Below are 26,772 nucleotides of genomic sequence, written 5' to 3'. Positions count from 1 at the left end.
AAAAAAAAAAAAAGAGAAGACTCAAATAAATAAAATCAGACATGAAAGAGGAAACATTACAACTGAAGCAATAAAATGAAAAGATTTTAAGGGATTATTATGAATGATTATATGCCAAAAACAAGCAACAAAAGTAATAATAGACAAATGAGACTGCATCAGATTAAAAAGCTTCTGCATAGCAAAACAATCAACAAAGTGAACAGGCAACCCCTGGCATGGGAGAAAGTATTTGTAAATTATATCTTATAAAGAATTAATATCTAAAATTTCTAAGGAAATCATCCAATGCAATAGCAAAAAAACAAAAATAACCTGATAAAAAAAATGGTCAAACGACTTGAAATGACATTTCTTCAAAAAAGACACATGCATATGGCCAGCAAATATACAAAAAGGTGCTCACCTTCACTAATCATTAGGGAAATGCAAATTAAAGCTACAATAAGATATCACCTCACACAAGTTAAAATGGCTATTTAAAAAAAAAAAAAAAAAAGGATGAGTGTATGCAAGGATGTGGACAAAAGGAAACCCTTGTACACTGTTGATGGGAATGTTAATTGGTGCAGCCACTATGGAAAACAGTATGGAGGATCCTCAAAAGTAGAAAACAGAACTACCATATGATCCAGGATTCTAGGTATATATCCAAAAGAGTTGCAATCAGGGTCTCGAAGAGGCATCAGCATTCCCATGTTTTTGCAGCATTATTCACTGTGGTAAAGACATGGAAACAACCTAAATGTCCAATGAAAGATGAGTGATAAATAAAAGGTGTATATACATAGAATGGAATATTATTCAGCCCTTAAAAAGGAATAAATCCTTCCATTTGCTAAAATGTGGATTCCGCTGAAATGACATTATTCTAAGTGAAATAAACCAGACTACATGATCCCATATCAAGAATATAAAATAGCCAAAGACATAGAAGCAGAGAGTAGAACGGTGGTTACCTGGGGCTGGGAAGGGACTCAAGGAGGTGTTGATAAAAGGGTACATTTCAATGATTCAAGGTAAGTCCTTGAGATCTACTATACAGCATAAAAGCCATAATTAACAATATTCTAGTGTGTACTTAAAACTTAAGCGAGTAGATCTTATGTTAAATGTTTGTATCACCAAAAAAACGAAGAGAGAAAGGTTTTACAGGTGATGGTTATGTTTATGGCACTGTTTATGGTGATGGTTTCAATGGACTTATACTCACCTGCAAACTCATCAACATGTGTACGTTATGTATACCTTTTTGTATATAAATCATACTTCAATTTTAAAAAAATGAATTAGGCCAGGCACAGTGGCTCACACTTGTAATCCCAGCACTTTGGGAGGCCAAGGCGGGTGGATCACTTGAGGCCAGGAGTTCAAGACCAGCCTGGCCAACATGGTGAAACCCTGTCTCTACTAAAAATACAAAAATTAGCCAGATGTGGTGGTGTGGACCTGTAATCCCAGCTACTCAGGAGTCTGAGGCAGAGAATCGCTTGAACCTGGGAGGCGAAGTTTGCAGTGAGGCGAGGTCACTTGTCGTCCAGCCTGGGTGACACGTGCAAGACTCTGTATAAAAAAAAAAAATTGAAATGAAATGAAATCTAGAAGAAACCACTGAAAGAGTTGAATGTGGCTTCCTCTTGGAGCAGAACAGGGCATGAAGAGGAAACTAAAAGGCAGTTGGTGGGGCAGGGAGTTTCTACTTTTTTAATATAAAATTTTAGAACTTTTGATGGTTTCATTCTGATAAACATTGAAATAAACTTTAAAAAGGAACACTGCAACACAACTGGGAAAAAAACTTGACACCACCACCCCTCCCTTGCACAAGTGAGTGTGTAATACTGCGGTGTCATCTAATGTCTGTGTTGCTATACACTGGGAGCTCTGTCGCAAGGGCAGGGACCACATCTTCTTTACAGACTGCTGTATTCAGAGGTCTGACACCTTCTAGGCACCAATACATATTTGTTGACTGAAAAAAATGTGTAAGAAACATTTCACAGTGGTAGAAGCAGCACCCAGAGGACAAATGTGACAAACGATACAGAGACAGTTTTGCTGTAGTTTGACATCAGGCACTGGTACACAGCAGGAGTTCAGAAAGATGTAGAATTTCGCTCTTTATTAAAGAAGACTGGTGATGCTGCATCCATCACCAATTGGTGGGTTCTTGGTCTCGCTGACTTCAAGAATGAAGCCGTGGACCCTTGCGGTGAGTGTTACAGTTCTTAAAGATGGTGTGTCCAGAGTTTGTTCTTTCAGATGTTCAGATGTGTCCAGAGTTTCTTCATTCTGGTGGGTTCGCGGTCTTGCTGATTTCAGGAGTAAACCCGCAGACCTTAGCAGTCAGTGTTACAGCTCATAAACATAGTGCAGACCCAAAGAGTGAACAGCAGCAAGATTTATTGCAAAGAGGAAAACAACAAAGCTTCCACTGTACAGAAGGGTACCTGAATGGGTTGCGGCAGGTGGCTCCTAGCCTGCTTTTATTCCCTTATCTGGCCCCACCCACATCCTGCTGATTGGTCCATTATTTTACAGAGAGGTAATTGGTCCATTTTATAGACAGTTGATTGGTCCATTTTACAGAGAGCCGATTGGTCCGTTTTGACAGAGTGCTGATTGGTGAGATTACAATCCTTTAGCTAGACACAGAGTGCTGATTGGTGCGTTTACAATCCTTTAGCTAGAAAGTTCTCCAAGTCCCCACTAGATTAGCTAGCCACAGAGCACTGATTGGTGCATTTACAAACCTTGAGCTAGACACAAAGTGCTGATTGGTGCATTTACAAACCTCTAGCTAGATACAGAGTGCTGATTGGTGCATATACAATCCTCCAGCTAGACATAAAAGTTCTCCAAATCCCTACCCTACTCAGGAGCCCAGCTGGCTTCACCTAGTGGATCCTGGGCAGGGCCTGCAAGGGGAGTTGCCCACCATTTCCGGGCAGCGCGCCCGGCACTCCTCAGCCCTTGGGTGGTGGATGGGCACCCCCGCTGTGGAGCGGCCGGGGGTGGTCTGGGAGGCCGGGGAGGCTCCAGCCAGGCGGGAGCGGGGGCGGTGGGGGGGCCTCGGGCATGGCGGGCTGCAGGTCCGGAGCCCTGTCTGGCGGGGAGGCGGCTGAAGCCCTGCGAGGTTTTGGGCGCCTGCAATGCTGGGGGACCTGGCGCACTCTCTGCAGCTGCTGGCCTGGGTGCTAAGGCCCTCACTGCCCTGGCCAGCTGGGCCGGCGGGCAGCTCCGAGTGTGGGGCCCGCCAAGCACATGCCCACCTGGAACTCGCGCTGGCCCGCAAGTGCACAGGCAGCCCCGGTTCCCGCCCGCGCCTCTCCCTCCACACCTCCCTGCAAGCAGAGGGAGCCAGGCTCTGGCCTCCGCCCGCCCGGAGAGAGGCTCCCGCAGGGCAGCGGTGGGCTGAAGGGCTCCTCAAGCGCCACCAGAGTGGACACCCAGGCCAAGGAGCCACTGAGGGTGAGCGAGGGCTGCTAGCGCATTGTCACCTCTCAATGAGAGAGAGAGAGGTTGGTAGTCCAAGGAGGGAACGAGATCAAGGAAGACATTATCATGGCTGGGATATCAGAACATTGTTTGCAGTACTAAAAATAAGCATCTAGTGGAAGGAGGGACTTAAACGATGCCAGAGAGAGACGCTGAAGATAATTTCTGCAAAATATGGAAAGTTATGATTTTTCTGTTGTGGAATTTCAGATGTTCTTCCTCCTCCCCTTCCAGAGCTAGCAGTTCTGCCATATTTTGATGATTGCTTGGGCAGTCACAGTGCCTTGCTAACCACATTCCCCACCTCCCTTCTGAAAAAACACATGTTCCCTACAATGTTCAATGTGTCTACTTAATGTTTGGCATCTATGTGCCTTGAGTAGCTCCAAATGATTCCAGTTAAGCAAAACAGGTCATGAATGTTATTAAGGGGAATTCAAATTGAATTCTCTCCAGGGAAACATCACCATAAAACCAGGTAGACTTTAGAAAGTGGGACTGCATGGAAGCACATCACTTAAAATCACTGCCGACGTGTGCCAGGAGATGTGTTGGAGGAAAATGTTCTGAAGTGGATTATTGGCCTCCTTTATGGATTAATCACTCTGATATTTGTGATTTAGAATCAGGAAGAAAGCACATTACCTCATGACAGGAATTCGTTCTGGGAGGCATTCACAATTCGCCTCTTTCCCCAGGGGTGGGCGGAGGGACTTGTAACCTTGAAAACATTCTTGCATGTAAGAAGTACAGAAAAATATTATATATTTCTGCATAAGGAGAAGCAGTGGAAAGTTTTTGTTTGTTTGTTCTGTTTGCTTTTTTTTTTTTAATCTAACATAAGTTGACTATGCCAAAAACTACATTATCTGATGACCACATCTCTAGGGTAGGCAGTATGGTTTATAGCACTTTACCAAAAGGGAAGCTGAGGCTCAGTGGATAGTATCCAAGGTGAACTAACAAATTTGTGGATGAGCTCAGAGTTGATCCCAAATATAGATGACATAACTGCATAGGCAGGACCAGTTAAATTTGTGACGCCCAGTGCAAAATAAAAATGTGGAGCCTCTTGTTCAAAAATGATGTAAGACTTTCAAGATGGTGACAGCAGATCCTTAAAACAAGTGTGATCCCCTTCTGAGCACAACACCCTGTGTAACTGCACAGGATACAAATGCATAAGCCTGCCCCATATGTGGATGCCTCCCAGATTCTGTACATTTGGGCTAGCTCCACTGAAAAGAATTGGGACAGCTTTGATGAATATTAAACTATGATTATGCCTTAAAATATTGTCTTGAAAAATACTGTTAAACCCTCTGAATGTCAAAAATGGACTGCTACAATGATACTTGTAACTGAGTTAGAGATTGTTTCAATATCATTTCGGATTGGCTCCTTCTATTTGATATTTGCCTGTGAATGGATGCATTAATTTTTTGGCTTTACCATACACTTCACTGAGGAGACCGTTTTGAGCTCTGTTTCCATCTAAGCTGATGTCCTTTGTCCTATTTCTGAGACCTACAGGCTGTTCATCAGGAATCTCAGCAGACCCCCACACACACCGTGAGCCCCTCACAGCCATGCAATCCCCACTGCTGCTCACCCCACCTGACACAGAGTGAAGACTCAAGAAACATTCATTGAATAAATGAATGAGTGCATGAACTCTAGGAAACTGCAGCAGAATTTCAGATTTTTTTAAATGGAGCAAGAAGCAGTCTCCATGCAATCAATATTCAGGCAATGGTCCAAGGGACCTATAGAATGGTTCTAAAATTAGACCATTAGCTCTCAAGAGAGGGCCAGGTGTAAAATCAGCATTTGAGCCAAAAGTCAAACCTGTCCTTGAAAAGTCCTTCAGGAGCTTCAGGTTGGAGGTACCATGAGAGGCTCACAGAAACCTACTGGGTGAGAAGCTGATGCACATCCCATATCTTATCTCACCCTGGGGCACATGCTCATTGCCTGCCAAGCTGTGCAGTAAATTCCGGTAGGTTAAATGCACATGTGATGTAACTGTTTCTTAAGAGGTAAGTCAGTGCCTTCTCTGAAGGAAGTGTTTATTACTTTATGTCTGCAGCGTTTCTTCCCCCTCCTCAGGGGAAGTTGTAAAATTCTGAGCTCTGCGTTTTATAAGACACTTAGTCTTGCGTTAAAACTTCACCCACAGTGATTTATCTTGCATCTTGCAACATTTCTGTATCTCACACATTTTCTATAATGAGCATGAATTACTTTTATAGTCAGTGGGAAAAAGAAAAACTTTACAGGGAGATTTTATACTTAGATCATTTTTTGGTTCTGAGCAAAACATTAAAAGAAAAGCTTTCCAGAGCCCTGTCCCCATCCATCACCATCTAGCCTTCAGAGCAGTACAGGAGCCTGGCATCCAGGCTGAACACTAAACTGCTGAAGTGTGTATCTCAGATTCTCCACTTAATCTCTCTAGGCCTCAGTGTCCTCATCTGTAAAATGGTAGTAATACAATACCTTCTCCAAAGAGCTGCTCATATAACCTTTAGCACATGTCCATTCAGTGTGGTTAGCTAATTAGCTCTTATTGCCATATGAGTCTGTGTCTTCGGTGCTAATAGCCTAGATCTCAAACAACCTAATTCCTTATCTAAATGTGAACAATAGAGAAAGTTTTTAAATCCTCTTTAAAATAATCTCAAAAATAGAAAGGTGGCATAGCTAGAAGAGAAAGGGAAGACATATCGACCTCACTGCGCTCCTCAAGGGCTCCAGTGACCACCCCAACTCATGACATGTAGCAAAAAGAGCTATGAGCTTGACAATGTCATTTTTTAAACTGACTATATATAATTTATACTCAGTCAACATCCAAAGTAGATTTGAATGTTGTACATACCACTTGGAATCTGAAAATGTTTTCCCTTCCACTTTATTGGTGGAAAGGCACTTTTCTAATAATTCTCAATGAAGACCCTGTGCTAATAGATGCTGTCTATCTTTGAACCACTTGTCCCTTGGCTTTACAACATCACACTTTTCTATTTTGCTTCCCTGTGACTAGCCCATCTTTCTTGATGTCCTTTTTAGGCTCATCCTCCTTGACCTTATCACTTAAATCTTAACCTTTTCCAAGGACCTCTCATGGGCCCACTTCCTTCAGACCCTCTACTCTTCATGGGTCTCAGTCTGTCCTGATAGTTTCAACCATGATCTTTTTTTATTTTGCCAATGAACTTGATACCTGTATTGCCAAATAAGTCCTTTCTTCAAAGTCCAAATCCATAGAACTGACTGCCTTCAAAACATCTCCCCTTGGATATTTTACAGGTACCTCAAACTCAACATGTCCAGACTGAACTCATCATCCCTTCAAACAGTCTCCCTTATAGCATTCTCTCTCTCAGGAAATGGCAACTGTTTCCACCCTACTAATCAAGTCAGGAATCTGTGATTAATCCTTAACTCATCTCGGTTCCCTCACTGCCTAAATCTAATCAATCACCATGTTATCTTAATTCTATTTGTTAAATCAGTGCCTGTCAAATTTCTTTTACTGTAAACTAAAACACACATAACTGAAATAGAAGTTTCACAAAATAATTCTTATCATCATTATATGCAAGGCCGTGTAATATTTTCTCTTCTGTTGACATCTGTTACTGTTTTAAAATGCTGGTAACCAGTGAGTTACTGACAAATGTTTAACAACCAGTTAGCTCTTCTGGAGGCAAGGGAGGGAATACCTAATGTGTAGCATTTGCCCATATCCTTGGTGTGAATACTCCCACCATGGTTGAATTCAAGCTACCAACCAACCAGCTTGCAAACCACCTAAAGATTTAACAACCAGTTCTCATGACAATCTCCAGCATGCCACACTCATGACTCAACAGTTTGAGAGGCACTGATCTAAGTGTTCTTAAATCTTTTGGCTAATTTTCATTGCCAGTGCTGTTGTTCCTCTCCTAGCCACTATCATTTCTGATACGATTGGTTCAGTTCAATCTGAGCTATTTCAGATTTATTTCATATCTTCAAAGACTTTCTATTTGCACACTAGGACGGAGTCTACAATTCTTACCATGGATTAAAAATCAACCCATGTTTTGGCACCTGCCTGATCCTTCTGCCCTCTCTTCCTTAATCACAACAAAAGTGTTCTCTTCTTCTTGTTCTCGGTTCTTTAGACATGCCTTTTTTTTTGGCTAGAAAGTTCTTCCCTCCTATCTTTACTCAATGAATTCTTATCCTTTCTATCACAGTTTAAATGCTACTTTATTCATTCATTCATTCTTCTAGTGTGTGACAGGCATTCTGATAAGTGCTGAGGATCCAAGGAGAGGTAAAAATAAACACAATGCCTCACCCCACAGAACTTACACTGTAGAGGGGGAGAAACATATTATTTAAATAAAGATATTCAAATTTAAGCCCTAGTTCTATAAGAACTTATAAAAATCTGTCCTAATCTGATACATCAGGGGAGACTTTACCTGAGTAGGTGATAACTGATCAATTGTACCAGTCGAGCTAATATAGAAAGGATACATATAACCTAATTAGCCTAAGGGGTGGCTAACTAACAGTACAGGCAGAAAGAAGGATATATGAAAACCCACATTGCTGGAGGGAACATGACAAGATCCAGGAACCAAATGAAAGCCAGTGTGACAGGAATGCAAAGAGGAACAGGAGCAAGATATGAGATGGGGCCAAAGAGACAGATAGAAGTCACTCTATGAAGAGCACTCTAGACTTTGTTGAAACTTTGGGTCTCTAACAAAAAACCAGTGGGAGGCCTTTGACATGTTGAAAGCAGGGATATGGTGTGTTCATAATTCTGGTTTGGAAAGATCACTCTGGCGCAGTGAGAATGACATGGAAGGGGGAAAAAATAGATGTAGAGACAAATTAGGAACTATCACAGTCCTCCAAACAGAAATGCTTCTAACACAAATTAAGATGCTGGTGATGCACGTGGGAAAAAATCAACATATTAGAGAGATGTAAGGGGTAACCTTGATAAGACAAGATAATGGATTGGACAATTACTCACGCTCTTCCTTTCCAACTTGGGCCTGGCAGAATGGCTCTCACAAAGAAGGGTGGTGAGACAAAAAGGGCCATTCTGCCATCAAGAAGGTGGTGACCTCATTGATGATACACCATCAACATTCACAAGCACGTCCATGGAGTGGGCTTCAAGAAGTCTGCCCCTCAGGCACTCAGAGAGATCTGGAAATTTGCCACGAAGGAGATGGGAACTCCAGATGTGTGCATTGATACCAGGCCCAACAAAACTGTCTGGGCCAAAGGAATAAGGAATGTCCCATACTGTGTCCATGTGTGGTTGGCTAGAAAATGTTCTGAGGATGAAGATTCACCAGATAAGTTCTATACTTCCATTACCTATGTACCTGTTACCACTTTCAAAAATCTACAGACAGTCAATGTGGATGAGAACTAACTGCTGATCGTCAAATACATCAAATAAAGTTATAAAATTGTAAAATAATATAATAATAATGGATTAACTAAATGCTATGAAAGAGAGGGAAGTATCAAGGATGACTTGCGATGTTTGAGTTACAAAACTGAATGAATGATAGTACTGTCTGCTTAAGATGAGCAAAATGAGATGTCTTAAGAACAGTTTGATAAACTGCCTAGAATAGAGGAGAGATCTGGGTTAGAATATCAGTTTATAAAATACCTGTGTATAGATAGTGAACATGATGCCATAGCCGTGAATGAACTCATCAACTGAGAATGCATAAGAGAAAACAGTCTGGAAACCAAGATTTAAGCAAATCCAAAAATTAGTGGTAGGGTAGTGAAGGGTGCACTGACAAAGGGAAGAGGAACAGCCATGTGGTAGGAGGAAAACCAGGAGAAGCTGATGTCAAAGACCAGTATCTTTTGGTCGAATAGCAAGAAGAGACACCAGACTGCTGTGGGTGAAAGTGAGTACAATGTACAGATAGGGCGTCAGTGAATCTGGACCACTTATTGGAGAAGTTTGCCTTTGAAGAGGAGAGACCTGAGTAGTACTTGTGAAATATTTGAGAACTTTTGGTTGTGCTTTAATGAGATGCATTTGAACACATTCATCAGCTATGAAAAACACCAATTTGAAAGAAAGTTAAATACACAAGAGAAAGAAAGACTAAAGGCGGGTGCAGCACACCAACATGGCACAAGTATACATATGTAACAAACCTGCACGTTATGCACATGTACCCTAGAACTTAAAGTATAATAATAATAATAAATAAATAAATAAAAAAGAAAGACTAAAGGCAAGTGGGAGGTTTAAAAAAAGTTGGGGACTAATCCCTGTGTACCCATGGCACCCCTACACTTACCCTTTCTTAATTCTGACTACACTTGTAATTCTTAATTATCTGTATTTCTCATTACATTGTACTCCATGAGGACAGGAATTAGCTCTGCCTCATTTACTTTTTTTCATTGATGCATTATAGGTGTACACAGTTTCAAGGTACATGTGTAATTTAATTCATTCATGTAACCCGTTTACTTTGTATCATTTGTGAATAGCAAAGCACTGAGATAGGAGGCATGAATAAATCTTATTTTTTAAATGGTACATTAAAGTGAATGAAATTGGAGGTACATTTAATAAAACAGACAGTCAAAAAATCTTGTTATACTAATATGTGCATATATATGCATGCACACATATCATGGTTATTGACTTCTTAGGCTAAAATTAAAATTGGTACCATGACCATAAGCATACATTATTTGAGCACTAAGACAAGAAGACCTTAGAAGGAGAGAAATTAAAAGTCAGCCAAGAACTAGGAACTCTCCAGATAGATGGGCAAGGCCATGAGTCATCTTTGTGCAGAGAATTGAGCCCTGATAAAAATCAAGGAAACAAATGGTGAAAGAACAACTTGTTAAGACAAGTGGATGCATCATTCACACTGATCCAGGTGAAACCCCAAATAACAGAATTTCTTTATCTGAGATTGTTTGATGACCTACCAAGTTAAGAAAACCAAACCAAACCAAACAAGAAACACTCAATTCCATTTTGGAGACAATATTGAATGCCTCATTTAGGGAAGCAAGTCAATGCAGCAAAAAAGAAATCAGATGTGCACTTCTTTCCTAGCTTTGCCAGTTTTATGATAAGTTATTTAGTCTGATCTCAGTTTCTTTACCTGTTTAAAGAGAATAATCATACCTAATAGGTATGTATAAAGTAAAGGAGATTACATATCATGTTTATGAGCACCACACTCAGAATAGCTGTCTGCTTCTCTGCCTTGTAGGTTGCAAACCTGAGAATTTCACATTGCATTGGCAGTTCTGACATAGTCTCATTTATACCCCATAAGCTCCGATTCATACAATAGTAAAATGAGAATGCCATGCTATATCTAGAATTGCTGAGAAGACTAGATGACATAGTGTGCTGAAGGAGCTTTGTGAAATACAAAGAACTACTTAAACAAGTAGTCAGCAGATGACAGCCCGTGTGCCAAATCCAGCCCACCACCTGGATTTTTGTTTGTTTGTTTTATGACTCAAAAGCTAAGAATGGTTTTTACATTTTTAAATAGTTGAAAAAATCAAAAGATGAATATTTCATGATGTGAAAATACATCAAATTCAAATTTCAGTGTCTATAAATAAAGTTTTATTGGAACACATCCACACTTACTTGTTTACATATTGTCTATGGCTGCTTTTGCACTACAATGGCAGAGTTGAGTAGTTGTGATTGAGACCATATGGGAATATTTACTATCTGGTTCCTTACAGAAAAGGTTTCCCTACTCCTGACTTAAATTAAATATAGTGACAAAAAGCATAAAGATTTTAGGGATTTTTTTGAGATTAAAAAAATTTGTAAGTTATTGGCGAAGTATCTGCACTATAGTAATGGCTCAATAAACGGATGTTGCTGTTTATATTCCTTAATTAGGTTATTAATTCAACAAATAGTTATTGAGTGCATACTCTGCCAGATACTGCTCCAAGAACCACAGAATACAGCAATGAACATAATTGGACAAAATTCCTTTGCTCATTGAACAGATAATAAACAGACAAATAAAAATAAGTAGAGTATATTATATGGCTGGGAGAAAAAATAAAGGGAGCGAGAACAGACATTTTGAGGGTAGAAGTTGCAATTTTTAGATGCAGTGGCCAGGGGAGACATCACTGGAAAGATGACATTTGAATGAAAACCTGAAGGACACAAGGGAGTCCAGGGAGGTGCTGTGGGGGTGGTGAGGAGTATTGTTCCAGGCAGGGGAAAAATACAAAAGCTCGGAGACAGAGAGAGCTTAGAGTGTTCGAGGAACACCAAGGAGTCAATGGGCTGGAGTGGCAGGGAACGATGGGGAGAATAACAGGAGATTAAATCAGAAGAGTGCGGGTAGGTCTTTGAAGAACCATCTAGGGACTCTGGCTTTTATTCTGAGTAGGAGAGGAAGCAAGTTTTGAGCAGAACAGTGGCATGGCCTGACTCACATTTAATCCAGATCCATCCGGCTGCTCCAGCGCAAACACCCTGTAGCACAGACTGATTAAAATTTTATAAGTTGATTTGCAACATCAACTACAGCTAAATGGTATTAAATTGGGGGAATATTGCATATTCTCTCCATGGAAATTAATAAACCACTTGATGGGTACGCAGCACCTTCCTTACATTATTTAAGACAATGTCAGAATGATGAAACTGCTTCTAATTTATAGACAAAAAATATGACTTCTCAGAATCCCACAGGGTAGTTCTAACCATTTAATTTCTGCTGATTCTCACAACTGCTTCAGCTTTTCTAACAGAATCTTTGGACTAATATGGCCTCTTTTTTTGATGCAAATATTTTCATTTCGACAGTGATTCAGGCTGACCTGGACAGACCTAGAGAATGCCTCTTTGCTGTAAGATTGTTCCTCAAGCTTTCTTTCATTACTGCTTCCATCTACCAAGGAACCTTTGTAGACATATTTTTTTTCCTAATTTCCACCACAGGAACATTTTTTATTGTGCTAAAATATACATAATATAATATTTATCATTTTAGCTATTTGCAAGTATACTATTTAATGTCCTTAAATGTATTTACAACATTGTGTAACCATCACCAGTATCTATACCCAAAATTTTCTCATCATCGCCTGCATAAACTCTGTTCCCATTAAACAATAAGTCCCTATTCCCCACTCCCCCGAGCCCCTGGTAACTGATAGATACTATGCTTTCTGTCTCCATGAAATTGCCTATTCTAGGTACCTCATGTAAGTGGAATCACATACAATATGTGACCTGTGTCTGGCTTATTTTGCTTAGCATAATGTTTTCAAGGTCCATCCATGTTGTAGCATGTATCAACATTTTACTCCTCTTTATGGCTGAGTAATATTCCATTGCATGGATATGCCACATTTGATTATTTGTTCACCTATTGATGTGTTTCTCTATGCATATATGTACATCTGTGTGTGTATATATATGTGTGTGTGTGTGTATCTGTGCTTTCTACATAAATAGTGTAAAATTGTTTTACCACCAACCCCAGAAAGAATTTTCACCTGCAAGAGAAGGGAGGGTATCACCCTCATTGATAATGCAGGTTCTCAGGTATAGATTCCCAGGTTTCCTGCCAAAAATGAGGTACATGTGTAGGTAATGTTTATTATTATTATTATTTTTGAGACCAAGTCTCACTTTGTCACCTAGGCTGGAGTGTAGTGGCGTGATCTCAGCTCACTGCAACCTCTGCCTCCCAGGGTCAAGTGATGCTTGTGCCTCAGCCTCTCGAGTAGCTGGGATTACAGGTGCACACCACCATGCCCGGCTAATTTTTGTATTTTTAGTAGAGACAGGATTTCGCCACATTGGCCAGGCTGGTCTTCAACTCCTGACCTCAGGTGATCCACCTTCCTCAGCCTCCTAAAGTGCTGAGATTACAGGCATGAGCCACTGCGCCCTGCCAGTAATGTTTATGTGTAGATAAGCTACTTAGAGTGAAGCCATGGATAAGGAAAATGACCTCAGAACACGTGAGTATGAAAAGTCATCTTTATTCCCAATGCAATCGAGTTATCTGTATTTTATTTAGTCTTCATAATTGCCAACAGTTTATAAAGGAATGAACTCAAGAATGTTTGGAAAACAGCTGTAAGCAGTCATGTCAGGATCCAAGCTAATGGAGCCGATATTCTAACTAAACTTTTGAAAGCGGTGGCAATTCATGATGTTACTATTCCCACTGAGTCAAAAATATTTCTGGAACACAAAGAGTATGATTAAGTAAGTAAAATAGGAAAAAAATGAAATCAGTGTCACATCTGAAGATCAGAGGAGTGGGAAGCTGGTACCTGCTAGGGTATGCATGGTTGTGCCACCATATGGCATGAGTGTTGGTGTCTAGTTGAAAGGCCATATGGCAAGGTATCTGGCACACACTCACCTAGGTCTTATTCTCTTGTGGTTGCCCAATGCCATATTGTCTCTTTCTGTAAAGAAGAGATTTAAAAGATTGTTGAACAGTGTTAATAAAGTCAACAACTTCAAATGCCCTTCAAATGTCATAAAAGACAAGGAGAGACTGAGGAACTGCCAGAGTATGAGACTGAGATGTGAAGACTGAAGACCACATGGGGTCCTGGATTGGATCCTGGAACAGAGAAAGGACGTTCACAGGAACACTGGGAAATTCTGAATAAAGCCTATCATTTAGTACTGTCATATCAATGTTAATTTTTTAATTTTGGTTAATTGTCTCAGGAATATACAAGATGTTAGCATGAGGGGAAGGTGAGTGTGTTGTGCTTCTTCTGTGAGTCTATAATTACTTAAGAATAAAAAGTAAAATAAAACAACAACCAAATTTCCAGTAGCTGCTGAGTATCAGAAGCGAACTTGAGACTGGCAAATGCTGAAGCATGATGAGAGTGAGGGAGTATATATTTGCATCACAGCAGCTTTGATGCCTGCCATAAGAGTGACTCCTGTCCTTGTCTCCTTTCCGATTCCTTTGCAGGGTGTGCTGGGTGCATCATGTAACTGGCATGTGGGTGTACCCTTTCCTGGAACACATTGGCCCAGGAGCCAGAATCATCTTCTTTGGGTCTACAACCATCTTAATGAACTTCCTGTACCTGCTGGGAGAAGTTCTGAACAACTATATCTGGGATACACAGAGACGTAAGTATTGTCTGAGGGAACATAAAACAAGAGAATTACTGCCGACAAGAGTCTATGCAGAGACTGAGGGAAAATTCCACTGTAGCCTCTTCTTTTAGCCTTCACACAGGATCTCCTGTAAAGAGCTCCATTTTCATAACTACAATATGAATTTAAGAGCTTCTGACAGTTACCTGAAAGGTTTACTAGTCACTTGGTCTTATTAGCTAGTAAAACATCCAAATCTAAAGAGGAAAGAGGCATGTCTATAAAATTTTATAGGGAAAAATGTAGTGTTAACAAAAAACACATATTAGGGAAATGTGTCCGCATTAACAACACAATACTGCCTTAGTTAGCTAAAGGGGCCCCAAATTAAATAGATACATTATTAAATGTAACCAGTCTCCTTTAAAGTCACCCAGATCTCCACTTTCTATGTGGGTGCAGTCACCTGGGAAAGGTCTCACTGCCATTCTGCTAGAGCTCTATCTAAGCAGTGAGCGATGCTCCAGCCACCTTGACTCACCAGTGGCTGTCATATGGAAGGTCTGAAAGCGGCAAAGAGCTATAAGCAGTAAAAGATAATATTTCGTGGCTGCAAAAACTCTTTTAATCTGTGATTTGATTTCTCATTTGTTTCCATTTATGGCAGAGCCTCTATCTTGGCAAGGCACGTAATCTTATCCAAGCTGTGCAAAACCTGTCCGAAGTGTATGTAAAACAACATAAAAATTGAAAGGTGGAAAAAGCGCCAGCATAGACATGTAGTGATTGAGTCGTGCATGAAAATACATCCAAAGGCAAGATGGTTTGGAGATTTTAGGAAGCCCTGGCTCTTTCCTCTGACACAATCACAGCATTCTAGACATCCGCAGTAAATGGACTCTGTGACACCGACATTGAGAACCCTGCTTTGTGCCAGACACCCTGCCAGGAGCTCAATCGAATCAGACAAATAAAGCACAGTGAGTGCATGGTTACTGTGTGTGGTTACTGAATCGGACTTTTGTGTGTGTGGATCCTCTAAGATTGTACGTGTCAGGGTATTAGCCAATGTTAAATGGTCCAGGGGAATTTGAGGGTTTCTTTTCTCAGCAGCTTTTGATTTTAATCAATGTTCTATTAGAAAAAGTATCAACATTTTTAATTCTGTTCAGGCCACAGCTGGGGAACCAGTAACTAATCTTTTAATAATGTTCCACCTGTTCAATGGAAATAGCGATCTTGCTCCATTAATATACAGAAGTATTTAGTTACTTGACAAAAATATTTTGAGAACAAAGTATAAACCTTTCTCAGCTTCTTGGGAGAAAGGCTATATTTAAACTTAAATGAATGTGTCCAATATATGTTTTTCAGGAAGTATTTAAGTACCTGTTTACACTTGAATTGATTGATTTGACAGTCATTTGGCCACAGTTCTGCTACTTCTGTGAGAGGATGACCTGAAAACCAGTAGAGAGAAATATCCACTCTACATTAATAGAATACTGCTTTTTAGCAGTTTTGAATGAAGAGTTAAAAATGAATAATGAAATTAAGGTTTTTTTAAATGATTTGTTTGATTTATGCCATTCTCTTAAGTAACATAAGATTGACTAACTTTTTAAAAATTCATTTTAGATATGAAAATTAACTTTATGTACCTAGGACCATCTAGTTAGTTCCACAGAGACAGATGTTTTGTGCCAAGTAAGTATCATCCTCATTTACAAGAGGGGTCACAAACTGATGGCCTCCCCCAACTTCTACCTAACAAGTTCTGTTAGGCGTACACGGTGGAATTTTTGGTTTTGAATCAGTATTTTGAAATTGGACGATTTCGGCTGGGCGCTGTGACTCACGCCTGTAATCCCGGCACTTTGGGAGACGGAGGCAGGTGGATCATGAGATCAAGAGATCAAGACCATCCTGGCCGACATGGTGAAATCCCGTCTCTACTAAAAATACAAAAATTAGCCGGGCATGGTGGCGTGTGCCTGTAGTCCCAGCTACTCGGTGAGGCAGGAGAATTGCTTGAACCCAGGTGGCAGAGGTTGCAGTGAGCTGAGATCGCACCACTGCACCCCAGCCTGGCAACAGAGCAAGACTCCATCTCAAAAAAAAAAAAAAAAAAAAAAATTGGGAGATTTGACATAAAGGCCAGATTTTCACCTTCTTAGCAAATATTTTAAGATCTGGAAACACAGAGACCACTGTTCTCTTCTGGTGACAATGGTTTAGAATAGAGTATCAGTTATCCATTGGCTGGGCACGGTGACTCACACCTGCAATCCCAGAACTTTGGGAGGCTAAGGTGGGCGGATCACTTGAGGCCAGAAGTTCAAGACCAGTCTGGCCAACCTTGTGAAACTCCATCTCTACTAAAACTACAAAAATGAGCCGGCATTCACACCTGTAATCTCAGCTACTTGGGAGGCTAAGGCACGAGAACCGCTTCAACCTGGAGGCAGAGGTTGCAGTGCGCCGAGATCATGCCACCACACTCCATCCTCCTGAGCCACAGAGTGAAACTATGTCTCAAAAACAAAAGAAAAGAAAAAAGAATTGAGTATCAGTTATCTGCTTTAGATGAGTAACTTTCCCTCGTTCTCACCTGGCCACTTTACTCAGTCACATTAGCTGCTGGTTCTGTTAGCTGTTCAGTCGAAAACCACTCACCAAAAGAAGCGTGTTAGGATGAATTGAGGACATGGGAGTACAGTACTACAATCCTGATGATTTCACATCAGTTACCATACAATCCCCCAAGAAGAAGAAAGATTGCATTGGAGCCACCCTCCTTTTTCTATAATGGTTTTTAATAGCTCAGCTCCGTCTACTTGGGTAGCTTATGTTAGCTACAACTTCAAGATAAAATTCACATTATTGCAGAATCTTACAGCTGAGAGATTGGAAATCATCGAAACCGACCCTTTCCTTTCACCAAAGGTAACTGAGGCCCCAAAATCTTAAGTGACCCTCCAGAATAGGTGATGGCAGAGCCAGTGCCTTCTAACTGATGTTCAGTCCAGTCTCCAAGTTTCCCCTTTGTATAAGGATATCAGTTGTATTCGATTAGGGCCCACCCTGATGACCTCATTTGTAAATACCCTGTCTCCAAGTAAAGTAATATTCTGAGATCCTGGGGGTTAGGATTTCAACGTATGAATTTGGGAGCGGGGGACACAGTTCAGTTCATAATACTTCACTCCCCCCCACCAGAATACATGTCCTTCACCCCATGAAAATATGCCATCCCAACAACCCCAAACGTCTTTCAAACATCAACTCTCAAGTCCAAAATCTCATCTTAAATATCATAAAATTGGGTATGCATGAGACTCAGGGTATGAGTCATCCTGAAGCAAAATTGTTCTCTAGCTGTGTGTGAACCTGGGAAACCAGACAAAAAGATATCTGCTTCCAAAACAGAATGGTGGGACAGGCATAGAATATACATTCCCATTCTGTAAGGGAGAAGTTACAGGGGAAAAATAAAGAATCATGGTTCCCAAGCAAGTCTGAAGCTAGCGGGGGAAATTCCATTCCATTTTAAGGCTTGAAAATAATCCTCTTTGGCTAGATGCTCTGTCCTCAGGGCTCACAGGGGAGGGGATACATAGCCCTGCCTTCCAGGCGCAGGGTCACAGGAGCCCCACCCCCACAGCCCTGGGCAATAGTTCCACCCTCTACAACCAAGGAGGAACCAGTCGCTGAACCATCTTTGAAGTCATTGGTCCTTCATTTCATCCTGTCTCTGTCCCTTTCAGTCCACGCTGTCAATGTTTCTGCTGGCATAAAATTCTCAAAAACCGTGTTGGCCTCCCATGCAAGTCGCGGGGGTCCAAGCAGTCAGACAAGAGGGCACTCCGTGGATCTTTTTCACATAACCACCTCTCTATGTTTGGCATCTGCTGTGGAGGTTGATTGGATCTGTGAGTCACGTACCTAATTTCATTAGCACATGGCTGTCCAGCCACACCCTTGGCATTCTCTCCCAATCTGAGGTACTGAGGGTTAAGTACTTCAATGTAGCAGTTTGGGGAAGGGCAGTTCGGACACAATTCACAGCTGAAATATTTCTGTACTTAAGCTAAGATTTTATCCCAATTTTGGTATATCTGACCAGTCTTATTAAAGCTACATTTTGTAAGACCAGAAATGAGTCTTTTCAAAACCAAAAGTTTGGTGTGAGGACAGAGAAAGTAGGCTAGCCGGGAGACAGGAGAGGTCTATGTGTGCAGAAACCTGCACCTCTTCGCCTCCCGCTGCCCGTACAGGTCATTTCCGCCCAGGCCCACCCAGGCCTAGCAATGTCCCAGCACTGCCCCCTGGTGGAGCCCTCCCCACGGGCTGCAGGAAGGGCATGTGACTTGACTCCCTCAGCGCCGTGCAGTCCTGTCTCCTCTGGTCCCAAAAGTGTATCCTGCCTCTGCTTTGTGATAGATTTCTTCCTGCCTTTTGCATGGAAATTTTATCTCTGGTTCTTGCAGACATTATTTACAGCTGTCTAATTTTTTCTCTCTACCTCACAGCTGCCAAACTAAAGTAGGTGGGAAGCCATTTTCCCTCTCTAGGTCAGTGAATAACCCCCGTTCTCCACCCGCGCTTTTGAAGATTCCAGCACTGCTGCCAAGTCAACCCATCTGCAGCAGAACGCTTTGGAAAAAACAGACTTTAAAAAGAGAAGCAAATTGCTCTTAGCCCCTGATAGCCTCTCCACAGGAGAGGGAATAGGGACAGAGCTGAGGTTCAAGACACATGTGCTGTTTGAGCTGAATCTGTGCTATTTTCTTTTTTCCATGGTTACCCAACAACGAAGGCGTATTGTACCTTCTTGCCTTCAACCCTGTTCCTCCTTCCGTCAGATGTCCTTACTCCTCAACTTTCAGTTTTCCTTCATAGGATTTCTGAGAAGGACTTTGGAAAAAGTGCTCCAGATCTCTGCCAGTTCCTTAGCCATGAAAATCAAACATAAAAGACCATCTGGGGACATTCGTTCAGAGCACGTTACCCACATTCCACCACCACTACTCTGACAGCACAAAACATATACCAGGAGCTGGGGGTTATGTGGTGGGGAAGTCCTTCCTATTGTAAGCCCTAGCATTATGACCCTCTGGGGTTAAATTTCATAATTTTCATATTGTGGAGTCCCATATTTTGTTCTACTGCTTTCCACTAGTCCAGGCTTCTGAAGTCTTCTCTGTGTTCACTGCTTATTAATTTTATTCAACAAAGATTAATTGAGCTCCTGCAATGAGACACACACCCTATGTTAGGTGCTGGGGATATAATCAGGAACAAAACAGGGAAGGGCCCTACCCTCAGAAAGCTTGCAATTTATGAAAGAATACTAACAAAACCTGCAAAGCGGTATTTTAAGTTATTTTGTTTCATTTTTGCTATTGAAACAAAGAAACTGAGAATTTGGTAAGATTCAAAAAATGTTTAGGTACAAGAAAAAGGGCCGGGCGCGGTGGCTCAAGCCTGTAATCCCAGCACTTTGGGAGGCCGAGGCGGGTGGATCACAAGGTCAGGAGATCGAGACTATCCTGGCTAACATGGTGAAACCCCGTCTCTACTAAAATACAAAAACTGGCGAGTGGCCTGTAATTCGACTACTTGGGAGGCTGAGGCGGGAGAATGGCGTGAACCGAGTGAGGCTGCAGTGAGCGAGAGAGATGGAGTGCCACTGCACTCCAGCCTGGGAGCCTGATGAGACTCCGTCTCAAAAAGAAAAGAAAAAGCAAAGCACTTGCCAGATTTAACTGTAATTCCTAAAAATGATGAACATTTTCATCTTCAGGAACATGAAACATCATTGACTATTCTCTACAGACGATAGGCAAAGGGTCTTACTGGTCCAGTACGTACAAGTCCTTCAGGAAGAAAAACATGATTCTACCAGGACTGGGTTGAACAGAGAGAGAACTGCAGTTTAAGATTCATGAGTATGGAAATAAACAGTTCTTCTGTCTAATAAACTCTCTAGGACCTTTAAAAAAAAAATGGCTTTTTAAAATCCAAAGTCCTTGCCTTGGGAAGGGACAGCACTAAAGTAAAAATAAATGAAGTCTGTTTGAAACTCATGAGTTGCACACCTCATGTTGCCAGAAGCTAGTTTAAAAAGCAGTCTAGCTGGGGTTTCCACGCAAACTCAGCAAGTCATGAATCAACTTGCAGGCTTGTCTCCCAGAGGCCATAGGAGCTGGGTGTGTCCCAGAGATGCTGTGTCCTGATTCTGTGGAAAGGGTGGGGAAGAGAGGTCACAGAGGATGTTTCTGGAGAAAGTTGTGCATGGCTTTCCTTCTTAGCTAGGAGGGAAACGGGGGTGTGTCAGGAGAGTGAATGGGAGAAGTGAGGGCAGATGAGTGGATGTGTGAGTAGTGTTAGCAAACCAGATTAAACAAACTGCTCGTAGTTTAATCTGATGCTCAAATAAAACACTTTGCCTGTATTTCTAGGTATGGAAGAAGAGAAAGAAAAGCCTAAATTGGAATGAGATCCAAGCCTAAACGCAAGAGCTAGATTGAGCCGCCATTGAAGACTCATTCCCCTCCGGCATTGGCAGTGGGGGAGAAAAGGCTTCAAAGGAACTGGTGGCATCAGCACCCCCCGCCCCCAATGAGGACACCTTTTATATATAAATATGTATAAACATAGAATACAGTTGTTTCCAAAAGAACTCACCCTCACTGTGTTTTAAAGAATTCTTCCCAAAGTCATTATTGATAATAACATTTTTTCCTTTTCTAGTTTTAAAACCAAAATTGGAACTTGGATTTTTATTTTGGCAATTGTAACTCCATCTAATCAAGAAAGAATAAAAGTTTATTGCACTTCTTTTTGAGAACTATGTTAAAGTCAAAGGGGCAGATGTAGAGTAAGGCTTTTGTGTATTTAGTCCTAAAGGTGGCTGTAATCATGAACCTAAGCCACCATCGGGACCTGAGAGGAAAGGGGACAGATGTTTCTCATTGCAATAATGTTACAGTTGCCTCAAATGAGCACTATTTGTAATAATGATGTCAATTTCATGAAAAGCCTGAGTGTATTGCATCTCTTGATTTAATCATGTGAAACTTTTCTTAGATGCAAATTCTGACTTTAATAAAGATGAAGCCACTCTGAACCTGATGTCTGCATGGTGCATCTCAAAATCCTAACAGCATTGGTGTCTCCTTTTTGTTTTTATTACCTGTTGAAAATGGGTTTACTGAACGTGGTTCTTTTCTATAATTTTCAGATTTTAAAAAATGTGAATCTTTTTGATAACTCCAAAACAATTTTTTTTCTTTTTTTTTTTTCAGACAGAGTCTCGCTCTGTTGCCCAGGCTGGAGTGCAGTGGCGCAATCTTGGCTCACTGCAAGCTCTGCTTCCCGAGTTCATGTCATTCTCCTGCCTCAGCCTCCCGAGTAGCTGGGACTACAGGCACCCCCCACCATGCCCACCTAATTTTTTGTATTTTTAGTAGAGACGGGGTTTCACCGTGTTAGCCAGGATGGTCTCGATCTCCTGACCTCGTGACCCACCCGCCTCAGCCTCCCAAAGTGCTGGGATTACAGGCATGAGCCACCACGCCCGGCCACAAAATTGTTTTAAAAAAACTATTTTACAAAGTCGTTGACCATAATTATTTTTAAGATGAAAAATATAATGTTATATAAATTATAAAATGTTACTTAACACAAATATAAGTATTGATTGCCCAATGTTGAGAGAGATCAACAAATGATATAAAACCATTCACTCCAAAATTAGAATTAAATTTTAAAATTAAAAAATGAAAAACATTAAACTTTAATTTGAAAAAAATTTAAACTCAAAAAATTTAATTAAAAATTACAGTTACATTTAAATGTAATCAAATGCTAAAAATCTCTCTTCCTTCCTTCCCTCTGTCTCTCTTTCTCCCACACTCTATATGCCCCATTTCTAAAAGCATAATTGATAGAAATATAGAATGCATCTAGCAGCGTTACCATATTAGTTTCCTAACTCACGGAGTTGGAACTGTTAAGTAGGAAAAGTCAAGCAGAAATCCACCAAAACAGAAAAGCACAGCAATACCACACCCTTGGAATGACTGCTGCAATTAGTGCAGGATCAAAGACTTGAAGGATCCAGAGTTGGTTTCCATCACAACTACACATATCTTACCTGTCTGACCTCTATTATGGGTTACACTGTGGTAGTGTGTCCCCCTAAAATTTATATATTGAGCCCCTAACCCCCTAGTGCCTTAGAATAGGACTGTTTTGGGAGACAGGGCCTTTAAAGAGGGGATTAAGTTAAAATGAGGCCATTAAAAGGGGCCCTAATCCAATCTGAGTAGGGTCTTTGTAAAAAGGGGGAATTTGGACACACAAAGGGACACCAGGAATGTCCATACACAGAGGAAAGACCATGTGAGGGCATGGGAAGAAGGTGGCCAACTGCAAGCCAAGGAGAGAGGACTCAGAGGACCCAAACCTGCCGATGCCTTGATCTTGGACTTCTAGCCACCAGAACTTTGAGAAAATAAATTCATATGGTTTAAGCCACCAGTCAGTGGACTGACATTTTGCTATGTCAGTAACAGCAAATTAATATGATCTATGTACAAAAGATTGATGAATTTTGGAGAATGATAAATTATTGTAAGCTTACTTAGGCGGTGGCTCCACTGATATCAGTGTTTCCAGAAATCTTTTTGCCTTCTGGAAACAGAAGGCAATACAAAACAATACAAAAACCACACACACACACACACACACACAAATACAATCCCTGGGATATCGGATGAAGGCGCTAAAATTTTCTTTCTTTTTTTTTTTCTTTGAAATGGAATTTTGCTCTTGTTGCCCAGGCTGGAGTGCAGCGGCACCATCTCGGCTCACTGCAACCCCGCCTCCCAGGTTCAAACGATTCTCCTGCCTCAGCCTCCCAAGTAGCTGAGATTACAGGCATGCACCACCATGCCCTGCTAATTTTGTATTTTTAGTAGATATGGGGTTTCTCCACGTTGATCAGGCTGGTCTCAAACTCCCAACTTCAGGTGATCTACCCACCTTGGCCTCTCAAGGTGCTAGGATTGCAAGCGTGAGCCACTGTGCCCAGCCTAAAATTTTCTTTCAGCCGGAAAATGGAGTGGCGAGGCTGGGCGCAGAGAGGCTGGGGCTGTGGTCCAGCGTGGGCTCCACTGGTGGGCAGCAGCAGCTGCAAGGAGCTCATTGAGGCCCTAGCCCAGCCGCAGCTGCTCAGACGCAGCTTTAACTAATTAATTCAGGAAAAAATGTGGATTCAGAAAAGAACCCAGTGAGGTTGAACCCCGAAGATCAGACACGGGACAAGTGGTGAGGGATACAAAAGAAGTGCTTTGATTCCTCTGGTGGAAGAAACATGTCTTTTATCTTTCTCCCTGTCCTATAAGGACTCTCCTAAAACCTTTATTTTTTTACTGTTGGGTTTACAGGCTGTGCATTTGGATCAGCTGCTATTTGGCAATATGAATTACTGAAATCCAGGGTCCAGAGTTATTTCGATGGCATAAAAGCTGATTGGCCGGATAGCATAAGACCACAAAAAGGAGACTTCAGAAAAGAGATTAACAAGGGGTGGAATAACCTAAGTAATGGTCAGCGGACTCAGGTATCATAGCTGCAAATGTCCTTGTTTTCTGTTTATAGAGAGTACCTTCTCTACAGTGGACAGTGATCAGATATTTCACATCTAATCCAGCCTCAAAGGTCCGTTGTTCTCCAATGTTGCTGTCAACATTCAATCATTTCTCCTTATTTCACATGGCAGCAAATATGTATGTTTTGTGGAGCTTCTCTTCCAGTATAGTGAACATTTTGGGTCAAGAGCAGTTCATGGCAGTGTACCTATCTGCAGATGTTATTTCCAATTTTGTCAATTATATGTGTAAAGTTGGCCAAACGAAGATATGGACAATGACATGATGCATCTCGCGCCACCGTGATGATCCTCGCAGCCGTCCACACTAAGATCCCGGAAGGGAGGCTTGCCATTATTTTCTTCCAATATTCACATTCACGGGAGGAAGTGCCCTAAAAGCCATTAATGCCATGGATACGGCAGGAATGATCCTGGGATGGAAATTTTTTGATTATGCAGCACATCTTGGGGGAGCTGTCTTTGGAATATGGTATGTTACTTACAGTCCTGAACTGATTTGGAAGAACAGGGAGCCTCTACTGAAAATCTGGCATGAAATGAGGACTAATGCCCCCCCCCGCCCCACAAAAAAGAGGTGGCTCTAAGTAAAACTGGGATTGCACAGTGCTGGTGCCTCTGGCTTGTGCTGCCTGAGAGCCCTAGGAGACATTGGCCCTAGAGTGATCACGGCTATGCTCCCACCTGGAAGATGCCAGCATCTGGCCTCCCAGTGTTTTCAGCTGTGTCCCCCGGTCCATGTCTTTTCAGAAAGTGAATATGACACAGTTGTGAAATAAAGGTTTACATCTAGTTTGTAAAAAATAAAAAAGTAAAAATAAAAATAAATTTCTTTTACCTTGCAAGGATAGCATAACGCCCTCACTATATTTTCTCAAGGCTATTTCTCTGTGTGTGTGTGTGTGTGTGTGTGTATGTGTGTGTCTGCAAGTGTTATAAATATTTTTATTATTTTATTTTAACTTTTAAGTTCAGAAGTACACGTACAGGTTTGTTTTATAGGTAAACTTGTATCATGGGGGCTTGTTCTATGGATTATTTTGTCACCCAGGTATTAAGACCAGTACGCATTAGTTGTTTTAATAAATAATTAATAAATAAACAACAAATATAAAATGATCCTCTCCCTCCTCCCACTCTCCACCCTCTGAATGGTCCCAGTATATGTTGTTCCGCTCTATGTGTCCATGTGTTCTCATCATTTAGCTCCCATTTATAAGTGAGAATATGCAGTATTTGATTTTTCTGTTCCTTCATTAGTTTGCTAAGGATAATGGCCTCCAGCTTCATCCCTGTTCCTGCAAAAGACATGATCTCATTCTTTTTTTATGGCCACATAGTATTTCCTGGTGTATATGCACCACATTTTCTTATCTAGTCTACTATTAATGGGCATTTAGGTTGAGTCCATGTCTTTGCTATTGTGAATAGGGCTGCAGTGAACATATACATGCATGTGTCTTTATAATAGAATTATTTCTATTCCTTTGGTGATACACCCAGTAATGGAATTGCTGGGTAGAATGGTATTTCTGTTTTTAGGCCTTTGAGGAATCACCACACTGTCTTCTGAAATACTTGACTAATTTACGTTCCCACCAACAGTGTAGAAGCGTTCCTGTTTCTCCACAACCTCATCAGCACCTGTTATTTTTTGACTTTTTGATAATACCCATTCTGACTGGTGTGAAATTGTATCTATCTCACTGTGGCTTTGATTTGCATTTCTCTAATGATCTGTGACACTGAGCTTTTTTTCATAAGATTGTTGACCAAATGTATGTCTTCTTTTGAAAAGAGTCTGTTCATGTCCTTTGGCCACTTTTTAATGGGGTTGTTTGCTGCTTGTAAATTTATTTAAGTTCCTTATAGGTGCTGGATATTAGACCTTTGTCAGATGCATAGTTTGCAAATGTTTTCTCCAATTCTCTAGGTTGTCTGCTCAGTCTGTTGACAGTTTCCTTTGCTGTGCAGAAGTTCTTTAGTTTAATTTGATCCCATTTGTCAGTTTTTACTTTTGTTGCAGTTGCTTTTGGTGTATTCATCATGAAATGTTTGCCCAGTCCTATGCCCAGAATGGTATTGCATCCATTGTCTTCCAGGGTTTTTATAGTTTTGGGTTTTTCATTTAAGTCTTTAGTCCATCTTGAGTTAATTTTTCTATATAGTGTAAGGAAGAGGTCTGGTTTCAGTCTTCTGCATATGACTTGCCAGTAATCCCAGCACCATTTATTGAATAGAAAATCCTTTCCCCATTGCTTGTTTTTTTGTCAGGTTTGTCGAAGATCAGATAGTTGCAGACATGTGGTCTTACTTCTGCATTCTGTATTCTGTTCCATTGGTCTATGTGTCCGTTTTTGTCAGTACCATGCTATTTTGGTTACTGCAGCCCTGTGGTATAGTTTGAAGTCCGGTAGCATGATGCTTCTAGCTTTATTCTTTT

The 26,772-nt window shown here is 41.2% G+C and overlaps 1 protein-coding gene and 1 pseudogene across 4 annotated transcripts in view; both read left to right on the top strand.

Annotated features, from left to right (window-relative positions):
- The window catches only part of AIG1 (androgen induced 1), a 287,736-nt gene extending 265,949 nt beyond the window's left edge, over positions 1-21,787 (top strand). For all 3 annotated transcript variants that reach the window (XM_017958269.2, XM_017958268.3, XM_017958270.3), the window contains exons 6-7: positions 14,520-14,683; positions 21,115-21,787. In XM_017958269.2, the coding sequence (XP_017813758.1) occupies positions 14,520-14,683; positions 21,115-21,152 (202 nt within the window). In that variant the 3' untranslated portion in view covers positions 21,153-21,787. The remainder of the gene's footprint in view (positions 1-14,519; positions 14,684-21,114) is intronic.
- A 1,906-nt stretch (positions 21,788-23,693) lies between these two features.
- On the top strand, positions 23,694-25,174 carry LOC103883980 (annotated as a pseudogene). The gene has a single exon (XR_646397.4). The product of XR_646397.4 is annotated as a presenilins-associated rhomboid-like protein, mitochondrial pseudogene (transcript).
- The last annotated feature ends 1,598 nt before the right edge of the window (positions 25,175-26,772 follow it).

Source organism: Papio anubis, chromosome 6 (genome assembly GCF_008728515.1).
Source record: "Papio anubis isolate 15944 chromosome 6, Panubis1.0, whole genome shotgun sequence".
NCBI classification, from domain to species: domain Eukaryota; kingdom Metazoa; phylum Chordata; class Mammalia; order Primates; family Cercopithecidae; genus Papio; species Papio anubis.
Note: the sequence above shows the minus strand (reverse complement) of the source record. Positions and strands in the feature narration are given on the sequence as shown.